This window comes from Eumetopias jubatus, unplaced genomic scaffold, assembly GCF_037043125.1.
Source record: "Eumetopias jubatus isolate StellerSeaLion01/CBP00866 unplaced genomic scaffold, mEumJub1_p1.0 scaffold_1, whole genome shotgun sequence".
NCBI lineage: Eukaryota > Metazoa > Chordata > Mammalia > Carnivora > Otariidae > Eumetopias > Eumetopias jubatus.
Genome location: NW_028274807.1, coordinates 57,134,297 through 57,151,456, shown reverse-complemented (window position 1 = coordinate 57,151,456; position 17,160 = coordinate 57,134,297). Strand labels below are relative to the sequence as shown.

Below are 17,160 nucleotides of genomic sequence, written 5' to 3'. Positions count from 1 at the left end.
TTATAACACAAGTACAATTTTTTAAAGTAAAAAAAGATTAGGAAATACATATTGAAAGATTATACTGAAAAAGTAGGAAAATAGGCTCAGAATAGACATTAAGCAAATTATTATAATGGTGTTTTTTAAAAGTCAGTTATAGGAAAGAAAATAGGGTTATTATTAGCTTTTTGACAGCAACTCTTTATGCCAGAAAATAATGTAGCAACATATTTAATGTACTCAGGGAAAGAAAATGTGAGCTAAGGATTTTATATTCAGCAAAATTAGCCTTTTGAGATGAAGACTACATAAAACCTGTTAGAGCCATGTGTAAGAAGTCAGGGAATATTGCTCCCATGAGCGCTTCCTGAGGATTCGCCAATAGAATACACTTCAGACTGGAGAGGTATTTATATAAAGGCTGCGGTGAGTGTTGAATCTATGTTCGCCTTTAGCACTAAAAACAAATCATTGCTATAAAACAGAGAGTAGTAATAAATATATATTTTAAAATAAAGAGAAAATATAAGGATCACAAGTGAGGCAGGGGGAGGGTTGAGGTGCTTATGGCTATGGGGCCATGAAAAGGTCGTGAAAAAAGCCATGTATAAAACTGAGCAAATGTATAAAAACCATCATTTCAAGACCAAAGGCAAACATGTAATTGAGAAACATCTCTTCTTGGAAAAATGCTAGAACTTCAGGAAGAATAGCAGGAGTCTATACTCCTCTTGCCTAGGAATCCTTCCATTCTCCTTCCCCAGTGTTGTCAGTGAGACAGGTAGCTTTACCATGTTGGAACTGGCTGCAAGAAACAGCAGCTTTTCTTCTGGAAGAGGCAGACTTAAATTAGGTCTGAGTATGAAGATCCTTCATTTTGTTAGCTATCAGGCACAAACTTGGTAGGAAACAGAGAAAAACTGAAGCTTGGTTAGCATGGGTTTGCAAATCCCATTTGGGGTGAGTAGCAGACCAGACAGACATTTAACACGGAGATTCTGGAAATTAGAGAGTCACGGAATAGCTGAGATAAGTTGTCTACCCACCCCAGGCTGACTGGGAAAATACACAGGTGAGTGCAGAGACCTCAGAGAGCTTATTGAAAAGCAAAAGCCAAGGGAGACTGTGTTACGGTCTGCAACTTTGCACCCTCTAACTACCAGCCCCCCCAACCCAACACACACACATCTACATGTGGAGGGTGGAAGCCTAACTAACAGGCTTGAGGAATTTGAGTACAACTTTTGTCAAATTCATTGGTGGGCCAACAAAGGGGCTTTGCCAATGCAGGGGCAATTCCTTGGAAACTAAAAACATAATAATTATAATAAAAAGTTGAGCAGAAAAATCAATATCCACATACTGAAGAAGAAACAGATTTTATAATTTAGGTATGGGTAGTTACCAAAATTAAAAAAAAAAAAGAAAGCTTAAAAAAAAACCCCACTGGATCTACAGTTGTCACATTATTATTATTATTATTATGTCTAGTTTTCAACAACAACAACAAAAAGGTTATACATGAAGAAAAGAGGAAAGTGTGATCCATAGTCAGGAAAAAAAGCAGTTAGTTGAAATTGATTCTGATTGCGTCCTACATTGGATTTAACAGACATTAAAGCAGCTCTTATAAGTATGTTCATGGGATTAAAACAAAAGATGATGAAAATGACTCAATAAATAGGGCATCCTAGTGGAGAAGTAGAAAACTATCAAATGAACCAAATAATTTTTCTAGAGTTGAAAAGTCAGTAACAAAAAACGATGAAAAATTTACTAGGGACTGTCAACAGCCAATCTGAGATGGCAGAAGAAAGAATCAGTGTATTTGAATATTGATTAATATAAATGACCTAGGGGCACCTGGGTGGTGCAGTCGGTTAAGCATCTGACACTTGGTTTCGGCTCAGGTCGTGATCTCAGGGTCGTGAGACTGAGCCCCGCATAGGGCTCTGCGCACTCAGGGTGGAGTCTGCTTAGGACTCTCTCTCCCTCTCCCTCTGCCCATCCCACCTGTGCTCTCTCTCCCTCTTTCTCCCAAATAAATAATCTAAATACATATATATATATATAAATGATCTAATCTGAAGAAAAGAGAGAAAGAGGATTGAAGGAAAACAGAGCTTCAGAGCTCAAGTGTCCTAGCATGTATGCAATGGGAGTAACAGCAGGAGAGATGAAAGAGAGTGGGACAGAACAAATGTTTGAAGAAATAATTGTCCAAAACTTCATATTTAATTTTAAAAAACTTTCCGTAAAGTTAATCTATACCTCCAGGAATCTTAAAACTCAAAAAAACTCAAAAAAGTTAAACACAAAGAGAAACCCACGTAGGCATATTACAATCAACCTGCTGGAAGCCAAAAACAAAGGGAATTATGGAAGCAGCAATTGAAATCAGCAAGAAAAACAAAACAAAACAAAACAATCACATGTGGAGACCAGTAATACAATTAATGGCTCATTTCTCACCGGAAACAATGGAAATCAGAAGATATATTCAAAATGCTGAAAGAAAAAGCAGCCCACTAAAATTTGCTGCATTCAGTGAAACTATCCTTCAAAAAAAAAAAAAAACAGGATTTATATAAAATTCTAAAGTTCTTTAGGCTGAAAGGAAATGATACCAAATAGTAACTTCACTCCATGAGGTAGAATGAAGAGCACAGGAAATGGTAAACATACGGGTAAATATAAAAGATTACATATATAGTTCTTTTTTTTTCTCTTAATTTCTTTAAGAACAGAAATTTTTTAAACCATTAATTTTAGCATTGTTCTGTTGGGTTTAATGAAAGGAAAATATATGCTGGAAGAAGTTGCAAAAAGAGAAAGAAAAAGAGAGAGAGAGAGAGAAAGTAAACATAGGAACAGACATCAGAATGATCCTGACATTGAAGTTATCCAATAAGAATATTAAAATAGCTCTTTTTAGTATATCTAAGAATAGAGAAAAAGATGAAGGGAGTAAATGAAAAGATGGACAATTTCATCAAAGAATAAAAAATCTACCAAAAACAATAACTTAAAAATATAAGATTAGAAATTAAGAACTAATTTGATTGGGTTGAAAACTTAATTGGACAGCACAAAAAATAAAATTTGTGAATTGGAGTATAGGTCAATAGAAAATTTCTAAACAAACTACAGAAAGGAGAAACAAGCTATAGAAAAAAGCATTAGAGATATACAAAAGCAGAAATTTAGGCACATTTTTAAATACTTGAAATCTGGCATCACAAATTTAAATGCTAATAAAAATCCATGCAAGTATTAGAAATAACATGAGTGAATTTCTATATAATCGGAGAATGGGGAAAACTTTTTCCATAAAAGTAAGAATTACACTGCATTGAAAACAAAATCACAAGCAAGTAAGGACAGATGACAAACTGGGAAAATATTTGCAACTTATATCACAAAGGATTAATAGATTTTATACTTGGGACATTTTCAGCATAACAAGGATAACAACCGTAATGAACTGAAATTCATCAATATGTTCAAATTCATATGAATTCATAATACTTAATGCAAAACACTTTTTGGTTACCTCATAAGAGTGCTAGTGAACAAACTAATTTTTAAAACTGATAAATAAAGGGAAAGAATCAAGCAACCGTTTGTTTTTCTTATACAAACTGTACATCTGATAAATAATTGGTTCATGAGAGGAAATTTCTCTATAAGAAGACCTCAGGTAATAAATAGAAGAAGGACAGAATTTGAGCATCACTCTTTGTCAACCCACAAAGAATTAATGGATCTAGGCAATACTTATCAATGGTGCTTAACATCACACAACCAGATATTATGTACCTCTGATGTAACTATGCAATATCATCTATGAAATACTTGTGCCAAAAAACACAAAAAATAAAACATTAATGTGATCAAATCTCTATACCTAACTAAATAGTGAAAGGGGAACATGGCGATACCAAGGGATATAGGAGCAAAATCCAGGCTGTGGGTAATTTTACAGGATAAAGAGCCAAATTTATTTAAGAAATATTTTGGAAAAGAAAAACAAGAAATATAAAATAGCCTTTGGATTAAAAGAGAGTTTTGGGGTGTCCGGCTCTCTGCTCAGCGGGGAGTCTGCTTCTCCCTCTCCCTCTGTCCCTCCCCTCCCCACACTCATGCTCTCTTTCTCTCTCTCTCAAATAAATAAATAAAATCTAAAAAAATAAAAAATAAAAGAGAGTTTTCAAATGATCACAATACTTGGAGTTTATTCGAATCTAGTTTAAATAACCAAAATATAAAAATAACAACTATGAAATTGTCTTCACTACAAATTCTTACCATACTCAAATGTATATCCAACACTAACTGAAAATCCAAATATATTTACCTAGTGAACTCATTTTCCCTCTATACATAGAAGCTATTTCAAACTTTCTCCAATCTCTTTTCTGAAGCCTCCTCCCTCTCTCTACCTGAAGATGACTTTGTTTCCTACTTTTTAATTAATTTTTAAAGATTTATTTATTTATTTGAGAGAGAGAGAAAGAGAGAAAGAAAACAAGCATGAGGGGCAGTGGGAGAGGGAGCGAGTATCCCAAGTGGACTCCGCACCAAACCAGAGCCGGATGCAGGGGCTCCATCTCATGACCCTGAGATCATAACCTGAGCCGAAACCAGGAGGTGGATGCTGAACCAACTGCGCCACCCAGGTGCCCCATGTTTCCTATTCTAGAGAAAATAGAAAAGAGCATCGCCCTTGTCATATGCACTTACTCCAATTTCCTTCTCTCCTGTTATATAATTTTTAAAAACTGTCCTTTTGTCCAATTTAGGATACCCATAGTACGAATGTTCTAGATCTCTTTGCCCCTATATGCTCAGAAACCTTAGTTTATTTATTGTACCTTCTCTATGGGGTATTTAACTACTCTCTTTCAACTCTGACTTGGTTTTGAAGCTTAGCCAAGCATCTTGCATTAATTAAAACCCCCCCACTACCTGCACAACACTGATGCAAACCCTCATTTGAACACTCATACGCTTCCCCTTACTCCTGACAGATTTCTTAGAAGTTGTGTGGACATTTGGTGTCTCCATTTCCTTGCCTCCTACTCACTCCTCTCCTCCCCCCCGAGTCTGACTTCCATCTCTCTTCCGTGCCACAGAAACAGCTTCTGTTAAGGTGATCAATAACATCCTTTTCCTAAATACAATCCAATAACCATGTTGTCCTCTCAGAAACATCAGAATTGATAGCTCCTCCTTTCATGAAATACTATCATTCTAGTTCTTTTGTGAGCCAACTTCTCTCCTGCTGTCTCTTTCGTCTCTCTTCTAAATCCTTTGAAGATTTATCTTTTGCCATCTGTCTCATTGCTTTTCTCACTAGATTTTCTCTGCCTATGTGATCTCTTTCACTCCCAAAACCTCAGTTAGCATACACTCATATAGCTTACCAATTTGTATCTTTAGGTTAAACCTCTCTTCTAGAACAGGAATTGTATATCTACCTATTTCCTTGACATCTGAATGTGTCAACTTCCCATCTAACTCAACATGTACAAAATAAAATTCAAACTCCAAACAATCCCTACACGATCAGGTTGTCCTCCAGTTTTTCCTAAGATGATGAGTAATTCTCCCATTTTTTTCTGTTCCACACATTTGAAACCAGAGCATCATTCTTGATACATGCTTCATACTGTGCCTCATTCCACATGTGCAATCCAACACCAAATCCTGTAGGGTGAATCTCCTAATTTGAATACTCCTCCCCAGGTACCTCTGTGTTACTCTACTCAATATTACTAACATCTCTCACTTAGATTTCTGTCCTGTCTTAACTGATCTGCATTATCCTCTCTACCTTTTCTCAATTCATTCTCTACACTTTTGACACAAAGATCTTTTTGGAATGCAAAATTAAAAAAAAAAATCAACAAGCACCTTCCAATTAGTTTCCACAGTTCCTAGGATAAAGATAAAACTTATTTGGACTACTCAATCGCTCTAGCCTCTTCTTCAAAGGTTTCCCTTTCAATCCTTCTGCTCAAGGCATAATACCTTTGAAAACCCCCCACAGTTGCAGTATCTCCTTACCACCACAGGGCCTTTACACATCCTGTTTTGTGTAAAGCTGTCTTCCCCATATTTACCTGGTTAACTCCTGCTCAAGCATCACTTCCCTAGGAAACCCTTCTTGATTTTCCTATTATATCCTCTCAAAACACTACTTTCTTACTGCAAGAGCACTTCTCACTGTTGCCATTTGGCCTTTTTTTTTTTTTGCTTATTCCATTATTTTGTCTCTTGCCATAGGACTTTATGATTCCTGATGACAGAATCATGTCTGTATTGCATCCCTGGTGCCTAGCACCCATAAGCACTCAAAAATATTTTTTGGATAAAGATTGAATACAAGAATTTAAGAAGAGCTGGCATTTAAGTTCAAGAACTATGCTATAAAAAGACATAGATCAATGAAACAGAGAGCCCAGAAATAAACCTACATATAGGATCAATTAATTTATAACAATATTATTATGAAAGGAGCCAAGAATATGCAATGGGGAAAGGATACGTTCTTTGATAAATGATGTTGGGGAAACTGGATAGCTGTATGCAAAAGAATGAAACTGGACTCCTGTCTCCCATCATACATAAAGATCAAATCAAAATGGATTAAAACATAAAACCCCAAACCCTAACACCTGTAGAAGAAAACATAGGGGCAATGATTTTTTGGCCTTCGCAATGGTTTTTTGGATTTGACACCAAAAGCAAAGGCAAAAAAAGCAAAAATAATCAATGGGACTGCATCAAACTAAAAAGCTTCTTCCCAGCAAAGGAAAACATAATAAAATGAAAAGACAATCTATGGAATGGGAGAAAATATTTATAAATCACATATCTGATATGGGGTTAATATCCAAAATATATAAACAAGTCATACAACTCAACAACAACAAAACAAACAATCCAATTTAAAAATGGCCAGAGAAATTGATTACACATTTTTCCAGATAAGACATCCAAGTATCCAACAGGCAAGGAAAACCACCCCCCCATCTCTAATCATCAGGGAAATGCAAATCAAAACCACAATAAGATATCACCTCACACCTGTTAAAATGGCTATTATCAAAAAGATAAGATAACAAATATTTGGAAAAGATATGGAGAAAAGGCAGCACTTGTGCATTGTTGATGGAAATGTAAATTGGTACAGCCACTCTGTAAAACAGTATAGAGGTCCTCAGAAAGTTAAAAATAGAACTATCAGGGCAGCTCAGTCAGTTAAGCTTTCCGCTCTTGGTTTTGGCTCAGGTCATGATCTCCTGGGTGGTGGGATTGACCCCAGCCTCGGGCTCCTCACTCAGCGAGGAGTCTGCTTGAAGATTCTCTCTTTCTCTCTCTCTCTCTCTCTCAAATAAATAAATAAAATCTTAAAAATAAAATAAAATAAAATTAGAACTACCATATGATCCAGCATTTCCACTTCTGGGTATATATCTAAAGGAAATAAAATCACCATCTTGAAAAGATCTATGCACCCCCATGTTCATTGCAGCACTATTTACAATAGCCAAGACATAGAAACAACCCAAGTGTCCCCTGATGGACGAACGGACAAAGAAAATATTCTAATATACAAGGAAATACTATTCATTCATGAAAAAGAAGGAAATCCTGCCATTTGTGACAACATGGATGGACCTTGAGGGCATTATGCTACATTAACAAAGAAAGACAAATACTGTATGATTTCATTTATATTTGGAACTTGAAAAACAAAACAAAATGAACTCATAGACACAGAAAACAGGTTGGCGGTTGCCAGAGGTGGGCATGGGGGTGAAATGAGTGAAGAGGGTCAAAAGGTACAAACTTCCAATTATAAGATAAATAAATTCTGGAGATAAAATATACAGCATGGTGACTAAAGTTAACAATACTGTATCATATATTTGAAAGTTGCTAAGAGAGTAAATCTTAAAAGTTCTCATCACAAGAAAAAAAATTAACTCTATGAGGTGATGGATATTAACTAAACTTATTGTGGTGATCATTTCACGATATATATATATATAAGTATCAAATCAACTGTTGTACACCTAAAACAAATACAATGTCATAGGTCAGTTATATCTCAATAAAACTGGAAAAGAGTCAAAGAGCAAATTATGCCTCTAGACAGGGTAGTCAAATTATCAAGATTATATTATCCAGATATTATATTCTATTACTAGTAATAGAATAGTTCTTTTATTATATTCTATACTACTTCTACTATCCCTCCTCCTCCTCCTTGTATTACCATTACTTCTTCCCCTCCTACTGCTTCCAATAACAACATTAACAGCCCTCTGAGGCTTTTGTCATGATCTGGGAAATTAAAATCATGTTGCACTTTTATAACAGATACTAGTAACTTCAAATTTTAAAATACATCTGGCAGGATATAAAATCAATGCACAGAAATCAGTTGCATTCCTATACACCAACAACAAGACAGAAGAAAGAGAAATTAAGGAGTCGATCCCACTTACAATTGCACCCAAAACCATAAGATACCTAGGAATAAATCTAACCAAAGAGGCAAAGAATCTGTACTCACAAAACTATAGAATACTCATGAGAGAAACTGAGGAAGACACAAAGAAATGGAAAAATGTACCACGCTCATGGATTGGAAGAACAAATATTGTGGAAATGTCTATGCTACCTAGAGCAATGTACACATTTAATGCAATCCCTATCAAAATACCATCAACTTTTTTTTTTCACAGAACAGGAACAAATAATCCTAAAATTTGTATGGAACCAGAAAAGACCCCGAATAGCCAGAATAATGTTGAGAAAGAAAAGCAAAGCTTGTGGTATCACAATTCCGGACTTCAAACTCTATTACAAAGCTGTCATCACCAAGACAGTATGGTACTGGCACAAAAACAGACACATAGATCAATGGAACAAAACAGAGAGCCCAGAAATGGACCCTCAACTCTATGGTCAACTAATCTTCAACAAAACAGGAAAGAATGTCCAGTGGAAAAAAGACAGTCTCTTCAACAAATGGTTTTGGGAAAATTAGATAGCTATATGCAGAAGAATGAAACTGGATCATTTCCTTACACCACACACAAAAATAGAATCAAAATGGATGAAGGACTTAAATGTGGGACAGGAATCCAACAAAATCCTTGAGAAGAACACAGGCAGGAACCTTTTCAACCTCAGCCACAGCAACTTCTTCCTAGAAACATCACCAAAGACAAGGGAAGCAATGGCAAAAATGAACTATTGGGACTTCATCAAGATAAAAAGCTTTTGCACAGCAAAGGAAACAGTCAACAAAACCAAAAGACAACCGAGAAAATAGGAGAAGATATTTGCAAATGACATATCAGATAAAGGGCTAGTATCCAAAATCTATAAAGAACTTATCAAACTCAACACCCAAAGAACAAATAATCCAATCAAGAAATGGGCAGAAGACATGAACAGACATTTCTGCAAAGAAGACATCCAAATGGTCAACAGACACATGAAAAAGTGCTCAACATCACTCGGCATCAGGGAAATACAAATCAAAACCTCAATGAGATATCACCTCATACCAGTCAGAATGGCTAAAATTAACAAGTCGGGAAATGACAGATGTTGGTGAGGATGCGGAGAAAGGGGAACCCTCCTACACTGTTCGTGGGAATGCAAGCTGGTGCAGCCACTCTGGAAAACAGCATGGAGGTTCCTCAAAAAGTTGAAAATAAGAGACACCCTACGACCCAGCAATTGCACTACTGGGTATTTACTCCAAAGATACAAATGTAGTGATCTGAAGGGGCACCATGATGTTTACAGCAGCAATGTCCACAATAGCCAAACTGTGGAAAGAGCCAAGCTGTCCATTGACAGATGAATGGATAAAGAAGATGTGGTATGTATGTGTGTATACACACACACACACACACACACACACACACACACACACAATGGAATATTATGCAGCCATCAAAAGGAATGAAATCTTGCCATCTGCAACAACGTGGATGGAACTGGAGGATGTTATGCTGAGCGAAATAAGTCCATCAGAGAAAGATATGTATCATATGACCTCACTGATATGAGGAATTCTTAATCTCAGGAAACAAACTGAGGGTTGCTGGAGTGGTGGGGGGTGGGAGGGATGGGGTGGCTGTTGAATAACAGATCTGTACCTCTGAAAATAAGAGACACCCTATGACCCAGCAATTGCACTACTGGGTATTTACTCCAAAGATACAAATGTAGTGATCTGAAGGGGCACCATGATGTTTACAGCAGCAATGTCCACAATAGCCAAACTGTGGAAAGAGCCAAGCTGTCCATTGACAGATGAATGGATAAAGAAGATGTGGTATGTATGTGTGTGTATACACACACACACACACACACACACACACACACACAATGGAATATTATGCAGCCATCAAAAGGAATGAAATCTTGCCATCTGCAACAACGTGGATGGAACTGGAGGGTGTTATGCTGAGCGAAATAAGTCAATCAGAGAAAGATATGTATCATATGACCTCACTGATATGAGGAATTCTTAATCTCAGGAAACAAACTGAGGGTTGCTGGAGTGGGGGGGGTGGGAGGGATGGGGTGGCTGTTGAATAACAGATCTGTACCTCTGAAACAAATAATACAATATATATTAAAAAAAAAAGATAGTAGGAGGGCAAGAATGAAGGGGGCGAAATCGGAGGGGGAGACGAACCATGAGAGACAATGGACTCTGAAAAACAAACTGAGGGTTCTAGAGGGGAGGGGGGTGGGGGACGGGTTAGCCTGGTGATGGGTATTAAAGAGGGCACGTATTGAATGGAGCACTGGGCATTATACGCAAACAATGAATCATGGAACACTACATCAAAAACTAATGATGTAATGTATGGTGATGAACATAACATAATAATAAAAAATGTTAAATACATCAAAAATCATACAGTCTCAGGCACTCATATAAGAAAAGAAAATCCAGGAAATCTGGATTAAATACGGCAACTAAGGGCTTAACTCAGAAAACTGCTTTTCTTGGGATAACTTGAAAGCTAACCCAGGAGGAAACCCTGTCAGGTGAAAATGAAAAAGAAGCAAATGCCCAACTGTTCATTGTAATTTCTACCCTCATCCACAGCTTCAGAGCACTAGCTCACACAAAGGAACAAAATATTGTGAAAAGAGTACAGAATCCATTCTCAGGCCTTCCAGGAACATGAGGACAGAATTTAGACATACACTGTTTTGTGAACAGACGGAAGAGAATGGCTCAGAAGACAACATAAAGGAGACAAGAGGTCCCAATGCCTGTGGTCCTTCAGATTTTCATATTTAAATTCTTCTACACCATCTCAATTTGCTTTTGTTCACGTGCTTCATAAGTGTTTACACTTCGTGTGTGCTTTGCTTACCCAACTAGCTTGTGAACACGAAGACTTCCAGGGATGTACAAGGGAAATGGCACAAGTGAGAGAAGAAGTGAGTGAAGATCAAAGGAATACCGGGGGAGAAGATGTGTCATTGGTGGGGATGTGACAGGGCTTTTGACTGGCAATTGCCTCATCTGAGTTAAGTGTCTACCCTTTCACTCTCTACCAGGCTTACACTTTTGGTCACTCTGTAATGACTTTGTACTCAGTACACAATATCAGAGCTATTTCTTTAACATTGAGGCCATTTCCCCCCACTCCCCAATCTGGTCCAGCTGACCAACAGCAAAGAAGACTGGGAAATTTCCAACCACAAAGCATGTAGACATGGCTTCTGCCTCTACAGAAATTTGCAGTTTTTAGTAGCTACAAATTTGGCTTCTTTGAGTTGCCCTTTATTTTAAGAAATATGTGTTCCTTAAAGGCAATACCACTCTCCTTTCAGGGTAACATACTACCGCTTCTCCAGTGCTGTCCTCATGTTGAGCTATCCCATATCCCTTATTTCCTATAGGGTACATCAATCCATGTTGCCAATTCTTGACAGGGTGGGCTTTAGATCCTCAGAGATGCAATAGTACAGTTTATAGATTTAGGCAGAAGGTACAAAATCTTTATCTAAAGCCAAGGTCAATGTGTACTTGTGCTAATGTATGTTCAATGTTCCATTGGGTTCTATATTAGGCAAATATAAAAAGAGAGGGAGGAGGACCCCTTTTAAATAAGAACTGATAAATGAGTTCACTCATTATTGTTATTACTCTTCTTAATGAAAACTACCCTTTTCCAAACTCTGACTCTCTGGCAGGAACTATGCTAAGTGTTTTACACAAATTATCCCATTTAATCATCAAAATAATGGTACCTGTAAAGTCGGTACTATAATTATCCATATTTGTTATATAAGAAAAAAAAGGCTTAGAGACTTGAAATAACTTGACAACAGAGCCAACACTCAAATCCAGGCTACCTGACTCCAAAGTATGTGTAGCAAAGCATTGTTCTGCACAGGTCTCCTTATTTCTCTTCATTCAACCCCACCCCATGCCATCCCCACTTTGAACTCAAGTGTTTCTTTTTTTCCTGGAAAACAGCAATGGGAATAGGGCATCGTAAAGTAGTGGTGGAGGAGCTCCTGGTTTCCAGGTGGACTGTTCCAACACCATGGTGTTATCTCTTGATAAGAAATGGAGATGAGGTAATAAATCCATCCCTGTTGCCTGTCCTGGGCAGTTCCGTGCTCAGGCCTCTTTTAGCACAGCCTTCAGGAGTAAATTTTTTGTTGTTTTTCTCTTACATTACCAGCTCACTTTGCCCCTGCATTAAAAAACATTTCATTTCCAGTGCATTTTCCATTTGTTGGCTTTCATTTTCATTCTTTTCCATTAGTATAAATGGAAATCATTTACTGTAGGACCAACTAATTTAGGGTAGGCATTATTATCATCATTTTCCAGATGGGCTCAGAGAATGTACATGACAGGCCCTAGGTGAAATTTATTTCTGGCCAGAAAGGAGCTAGAACTTAAGCCTAGGATTCCTGCCTCCAAATGCAGCTCTCCAAGGCACATATGTGTGAATGCTACATGTCCAGCAGCCTCCTTGGTACCTTTGCCTGCCCAATACTAAATACGCCATATATCCAAAGCTACTTGCATATATCCCTCCACAAACCTGCTCTGCTCCCTCTGCCTTCAGTGAATGGCACCTCCTCCCATGTCACCTTAATTTTTTTTCTCCCCTTCACTCATACTACCATTGTCCTATATCCATTCTATTAGCAAGTCACGCCTATGTTATGCCCGAAGCATTCAATTTGTCATTTCTTTCCATGTCTATCCAAATTACCACTCTGTCTCCTCTGGGCTACTGGAACTGTCTCCTAGCTCGTGCCCACCTTTTCCCTCCTGCCCATTTTTGTTCCATTCTCCTACTGAAGCTGGCATGATCTTTTTCTGACACAAGTACAACTGGGCTATAAATTTCGTGCCATCCTTTTGTTGTGAACACTTCAATGTCTTCCTACGGCTCTTAGATAAAAAGCAAACCTTCAAATATGGCTGACAAGATCTGACACAATCTGGTCCTTGCCATGTCTCCCACCTCCTCCCTTCACCTCTGCGCCACAGCCTGCTGGCATTGTCCCATGTCCTCAAACACAACAAAGCCCCTCTCACAAGCTCTTCCCTCTCCCTGGATCACTCACAAACCTCCCAGCTCCTAAATGGTGTTAATGTCTACCCCTTCTTCAGACCTCTGCTCAGGTGTTACCTTCTCAGGGTCAGTTTCCCTGGCCTCTATTACATGCTCTTTCACAAGACCATTTCCACTTATCCTTACCACTTATCACTGTTGCACTTTTACATTTATTTGTGGAATTATTTGATTAATTCCTGTCTTTCTTTCCAGGCAATACCTCTTTCTACTCAACCTCTGTGTACTTAGCACCATGTCTAGCACATGGTTGGCTCAAAATACATATCTGTCAAATGACTGAGAGCTGAATGAAAGGGTGTGCTCCTTTCCCTCTATAGTTATGCTTACCATCTGTCTGAATGAGTAGGTTGTAGATTTTAGTCTGAACACCCGCCGGATACAGAGTAAAGCCACACTCATACTTCCCAGTGAGTGAGGAGGACACGTTCTTTAAGTGCAGAGTCCACGTTGACACATTTCTGGAAGTTTCTGTGAAAGTCACCAGTGACTCACAGGGACCGCCATTAGCACAGTGCAAGCCATACTGTGGATGATAAAGGGCAATCAGATCCAACTTATCAGTGACCTTGGACCACTGCATCTGCACCAAGAAGCCTTTCTTCCATGTTCGACAGGTCAGGTTGACATCAGAGCCAGGGAAAGCATAGATGTCTTCTGTATTGGATGTTTTTTCCCATACTCCTGAAAAGGAAGGACATAAGCCATGAGTTTACATGATTCATGTGGGATGACTCTTATTGAAAAACCTTGGTCACTTTGGTGAGGTGAGGGAGCAACTGAGGAACTTTCTCTCTGGCTGCCTTATGTGTGGGAGGGAGCCTGTGCACAGTCTCAATAGAGAAGCAGAGACTCAGTACAAATAAGGAGGCATTTGCTTAAGGACACTAGAGAGATATTTCTCTCTTTGTCTGTTGGGCTGTCCAAAGGATAATTTAAGTTCTCTGACTACCTGTGAATCAAATTAAGCCTATCTAGAAACTGAAGCCCACCAGCAAACTTATGATAACTATTTTTACAATGAATATAACTGACTTTTTTTTTTGGTTTCATGAATCAACAGCTGCATATAACACACCAATAATATTTTCTGAAACAAAAAAAATAACTGATATGTGTATAGCTGTTTTTAAAAATCTATGTTCACAAGAGGTTTTTCTATAGACTATTTTACTTAATCCTCCTCACATACCACAGAATGATGTTGTCAACATTCTCTCAAAGAGGAAACTGAGGCACAGCATGATTAAATGACTAGCTTCAAGTCACACCTCAGTAAAAGAACATGCACTTGGTTGCCTAAAGTCCGTGCTCTTTCTCTAACCTTCATTAACGTCCAAACTGCCTCCCAAATTGGTTGAGAAGAGTAAGAAATTTGACATTCACTATGGAGCTCAAAAAGACCTTCATGTCCATGCAGTTAGGGCTCCTGAGGGGAGGATGGGAGAAAATACCTCAGGTAGACTTTCCACTAAAGATAAACTATGGTCCCCATCGTCTATCATCAACACTTTGAACTATGAGACACAAAAGAAGAAGATTCTCTCCCATCATCTCTCTGACCACATGGTACAACGCACTTAAAATATGTTAAGCATTGAGCCTTTGACATGCCTTCAATAGTGGAGGCCTCAATTTTAGCGTTAATGGAACACTGTTCCAGGAATGATATATTATTATGACAAGTACCACTGAAGCTCACAAAAGAAAAAGATAAAAAGATGACAAGCAACGGAGAAGAAACAAGGCTCTCTAAGGTACTTGACAAATGGGAATTATTACACTTTTATGGATTCAAAAGTTTGGGTAGGCAGAGGTTAGTACAGTTTAATATCTCTCCCTGTATGCTTTCCTTCACCTGGTAATATGCCTCTGATTCTATCCACAGCACTGGGTTCCAAAGTCTCCTTTAATTTAGAAATTCTCCTTAAAACCTTTGTAGCTCTATCTGTAAAGCATAGTTAATTCTTAAGACACTCAGGCTTCCTGTAATTCCCCCAGGCTATGGAATGCAGAACTAATCTTTCCTCCTGCTATTTTTAAATAGGCCCTGAAGGCACCGGTTGTAAGGACCCTACTCTGTCTTCCAGGTCCATACCTACACATGCCTCATTAAAATTCAACATATGTTCAACTCCCAAAGACATTCATATCTGGAGGAGTAATGCTTGTTATATACAAAAGAAAAAGGATACTCGAGAGAGAGAAAAAGTTGAGCAAGGATCCCGCAGCACTGATGGGCTTTGTGATTTTTTTAGTATTCCGGAGTTGTTCTGACGACCATGTGGGGAGCATTTCACTTCCAAGAAGCACAATTTCCCAGTTACTCCAGAGATTCTCTTAGGAATGAAATGGGTGAAAATGTCTCAGAGCAGGGGCACAAACCACTCATTCTCTTCTCGTTTTTAGTGTTCATTAATCATTTCTAGACTCTAACATCTCTCCGATAGCTGCCACTTAAATTTGTAACTGAAAACCTTAGCGACGATCTGCCTTCGGTGATCAATGTCAGCAGTAGTCACTTGCATTTTTTAAACGAACAGAGGCCACCCCCCCCCCCCGCCCCTAAAGCTACCGATTTGACAAGAGAAGACAACTGGAAGCCTTACCCCTGATGAAATGTATCTGGATGATGGAACAGACAGCACAGTAGGTCCATTTTTTCTCCATTGTCTCCTGAAGGCCTTACACCAGCATCCCCATAATCACGGAAGTCAACTGATGCCTTGAAGCAAACTCCAGCTACCCTATTTGTGCAGAAAAACCCCAAACCTACTGCACGCCTGGGTCTGCTTATCACTTGGCAAGACCCCAGGAAATGAAACGTAGACAGGAAAGTAATGTGGTTCAGAGCTAAGTATAACCTTCACCAGAACGATGTTGAAATTGTTCTCTGAAATTTTGTGTATCACCTTCGTTAAAAGACTTCTCTGGATCCAAAGATTCTCTCCTTCAGGATCTCTGTGTCAGTCATGCTGCTTCTAAAATCCAAACAAAGGAAATCATGAAGAGCGATTCATAATGTGCTTCTTATACGTTTCTTTTCAAGAATATGAAGTCATTTAACAGATGTGAGCTTCGAGTCTTTCATAACAGTTTTTCAGTTCATTTCTAAAATACGTTTTCTTTCCAGAATGGCTCCTGGGTGAAAGAACAAAGAATTAACACATTTAATTTTAATAAAATCTGAAAAGTAACGGAGGGTAATATCAGCTATCAAACCGAATTTTATTGTCACCCCTAATGCAGGAAAGCCCACATTTCCTGGGTGGGGGCGGGGGTGGGGTGGTGGTGATGAGAAGGGAGGGCTCCTTTTCTACCCTCTGTCTGGGCTAGGCTGGAGGTCAGGCAGGGAAATCTCCCACCCTACCAGCCAGAGGATTTTTTTTTTTTTTCTGACAGCAGAAGAACTTGTCTGTGTCCCAGCCAAAAACGAGATAGAGTAAGGCTGAAATAATCTGAATCCAAAGGCAGAGAACCTCCTACCCCAGCCAGCTACCAGGCCTGTGATATCTGC

The 17,160-nt window shown here is 38.5% G+C and overlaps 1 protein-coding gene across 5 annotated transcripts in view; it reads right to left on the bottom strand.

Moving 5' to 3' along the window:
• CD96 (CD96 molecule) overlaps positions 1-16,433 on the bottom strand; it is an 89,637-nt gene extending 73,204 nt beyond the window's left edge. For 3 of the 5 annotated variants that reach the window (XM_028110633.2, XM_028110632.2, XM_028110634.2), the window contains exons 1-2: positions 16,253-16,432; positions 13,974-14,327 (exon numbers count right to left, since the gene is read on the bottom strand). In XM_028110633.2, the coding sequence (XP_027966434.2) occupies positions 13,974-14,327; positions 16,253-16,313 (415 nt within the window). In that variant the 5' untranslated portion in view covers positions 16,314-16,432. Of the gene's footprint in view, positions 1-13,973; positions 14,328-16,252 lie in introns of all 5 variants that reach the window. The other 2 variants (XM_088024415.1, XM_028110631.2) reach the window with 2 other exon arrangements.
• Between the last annotated feature and the right edge of the window lie 727 nt (positions 16,434-17,160).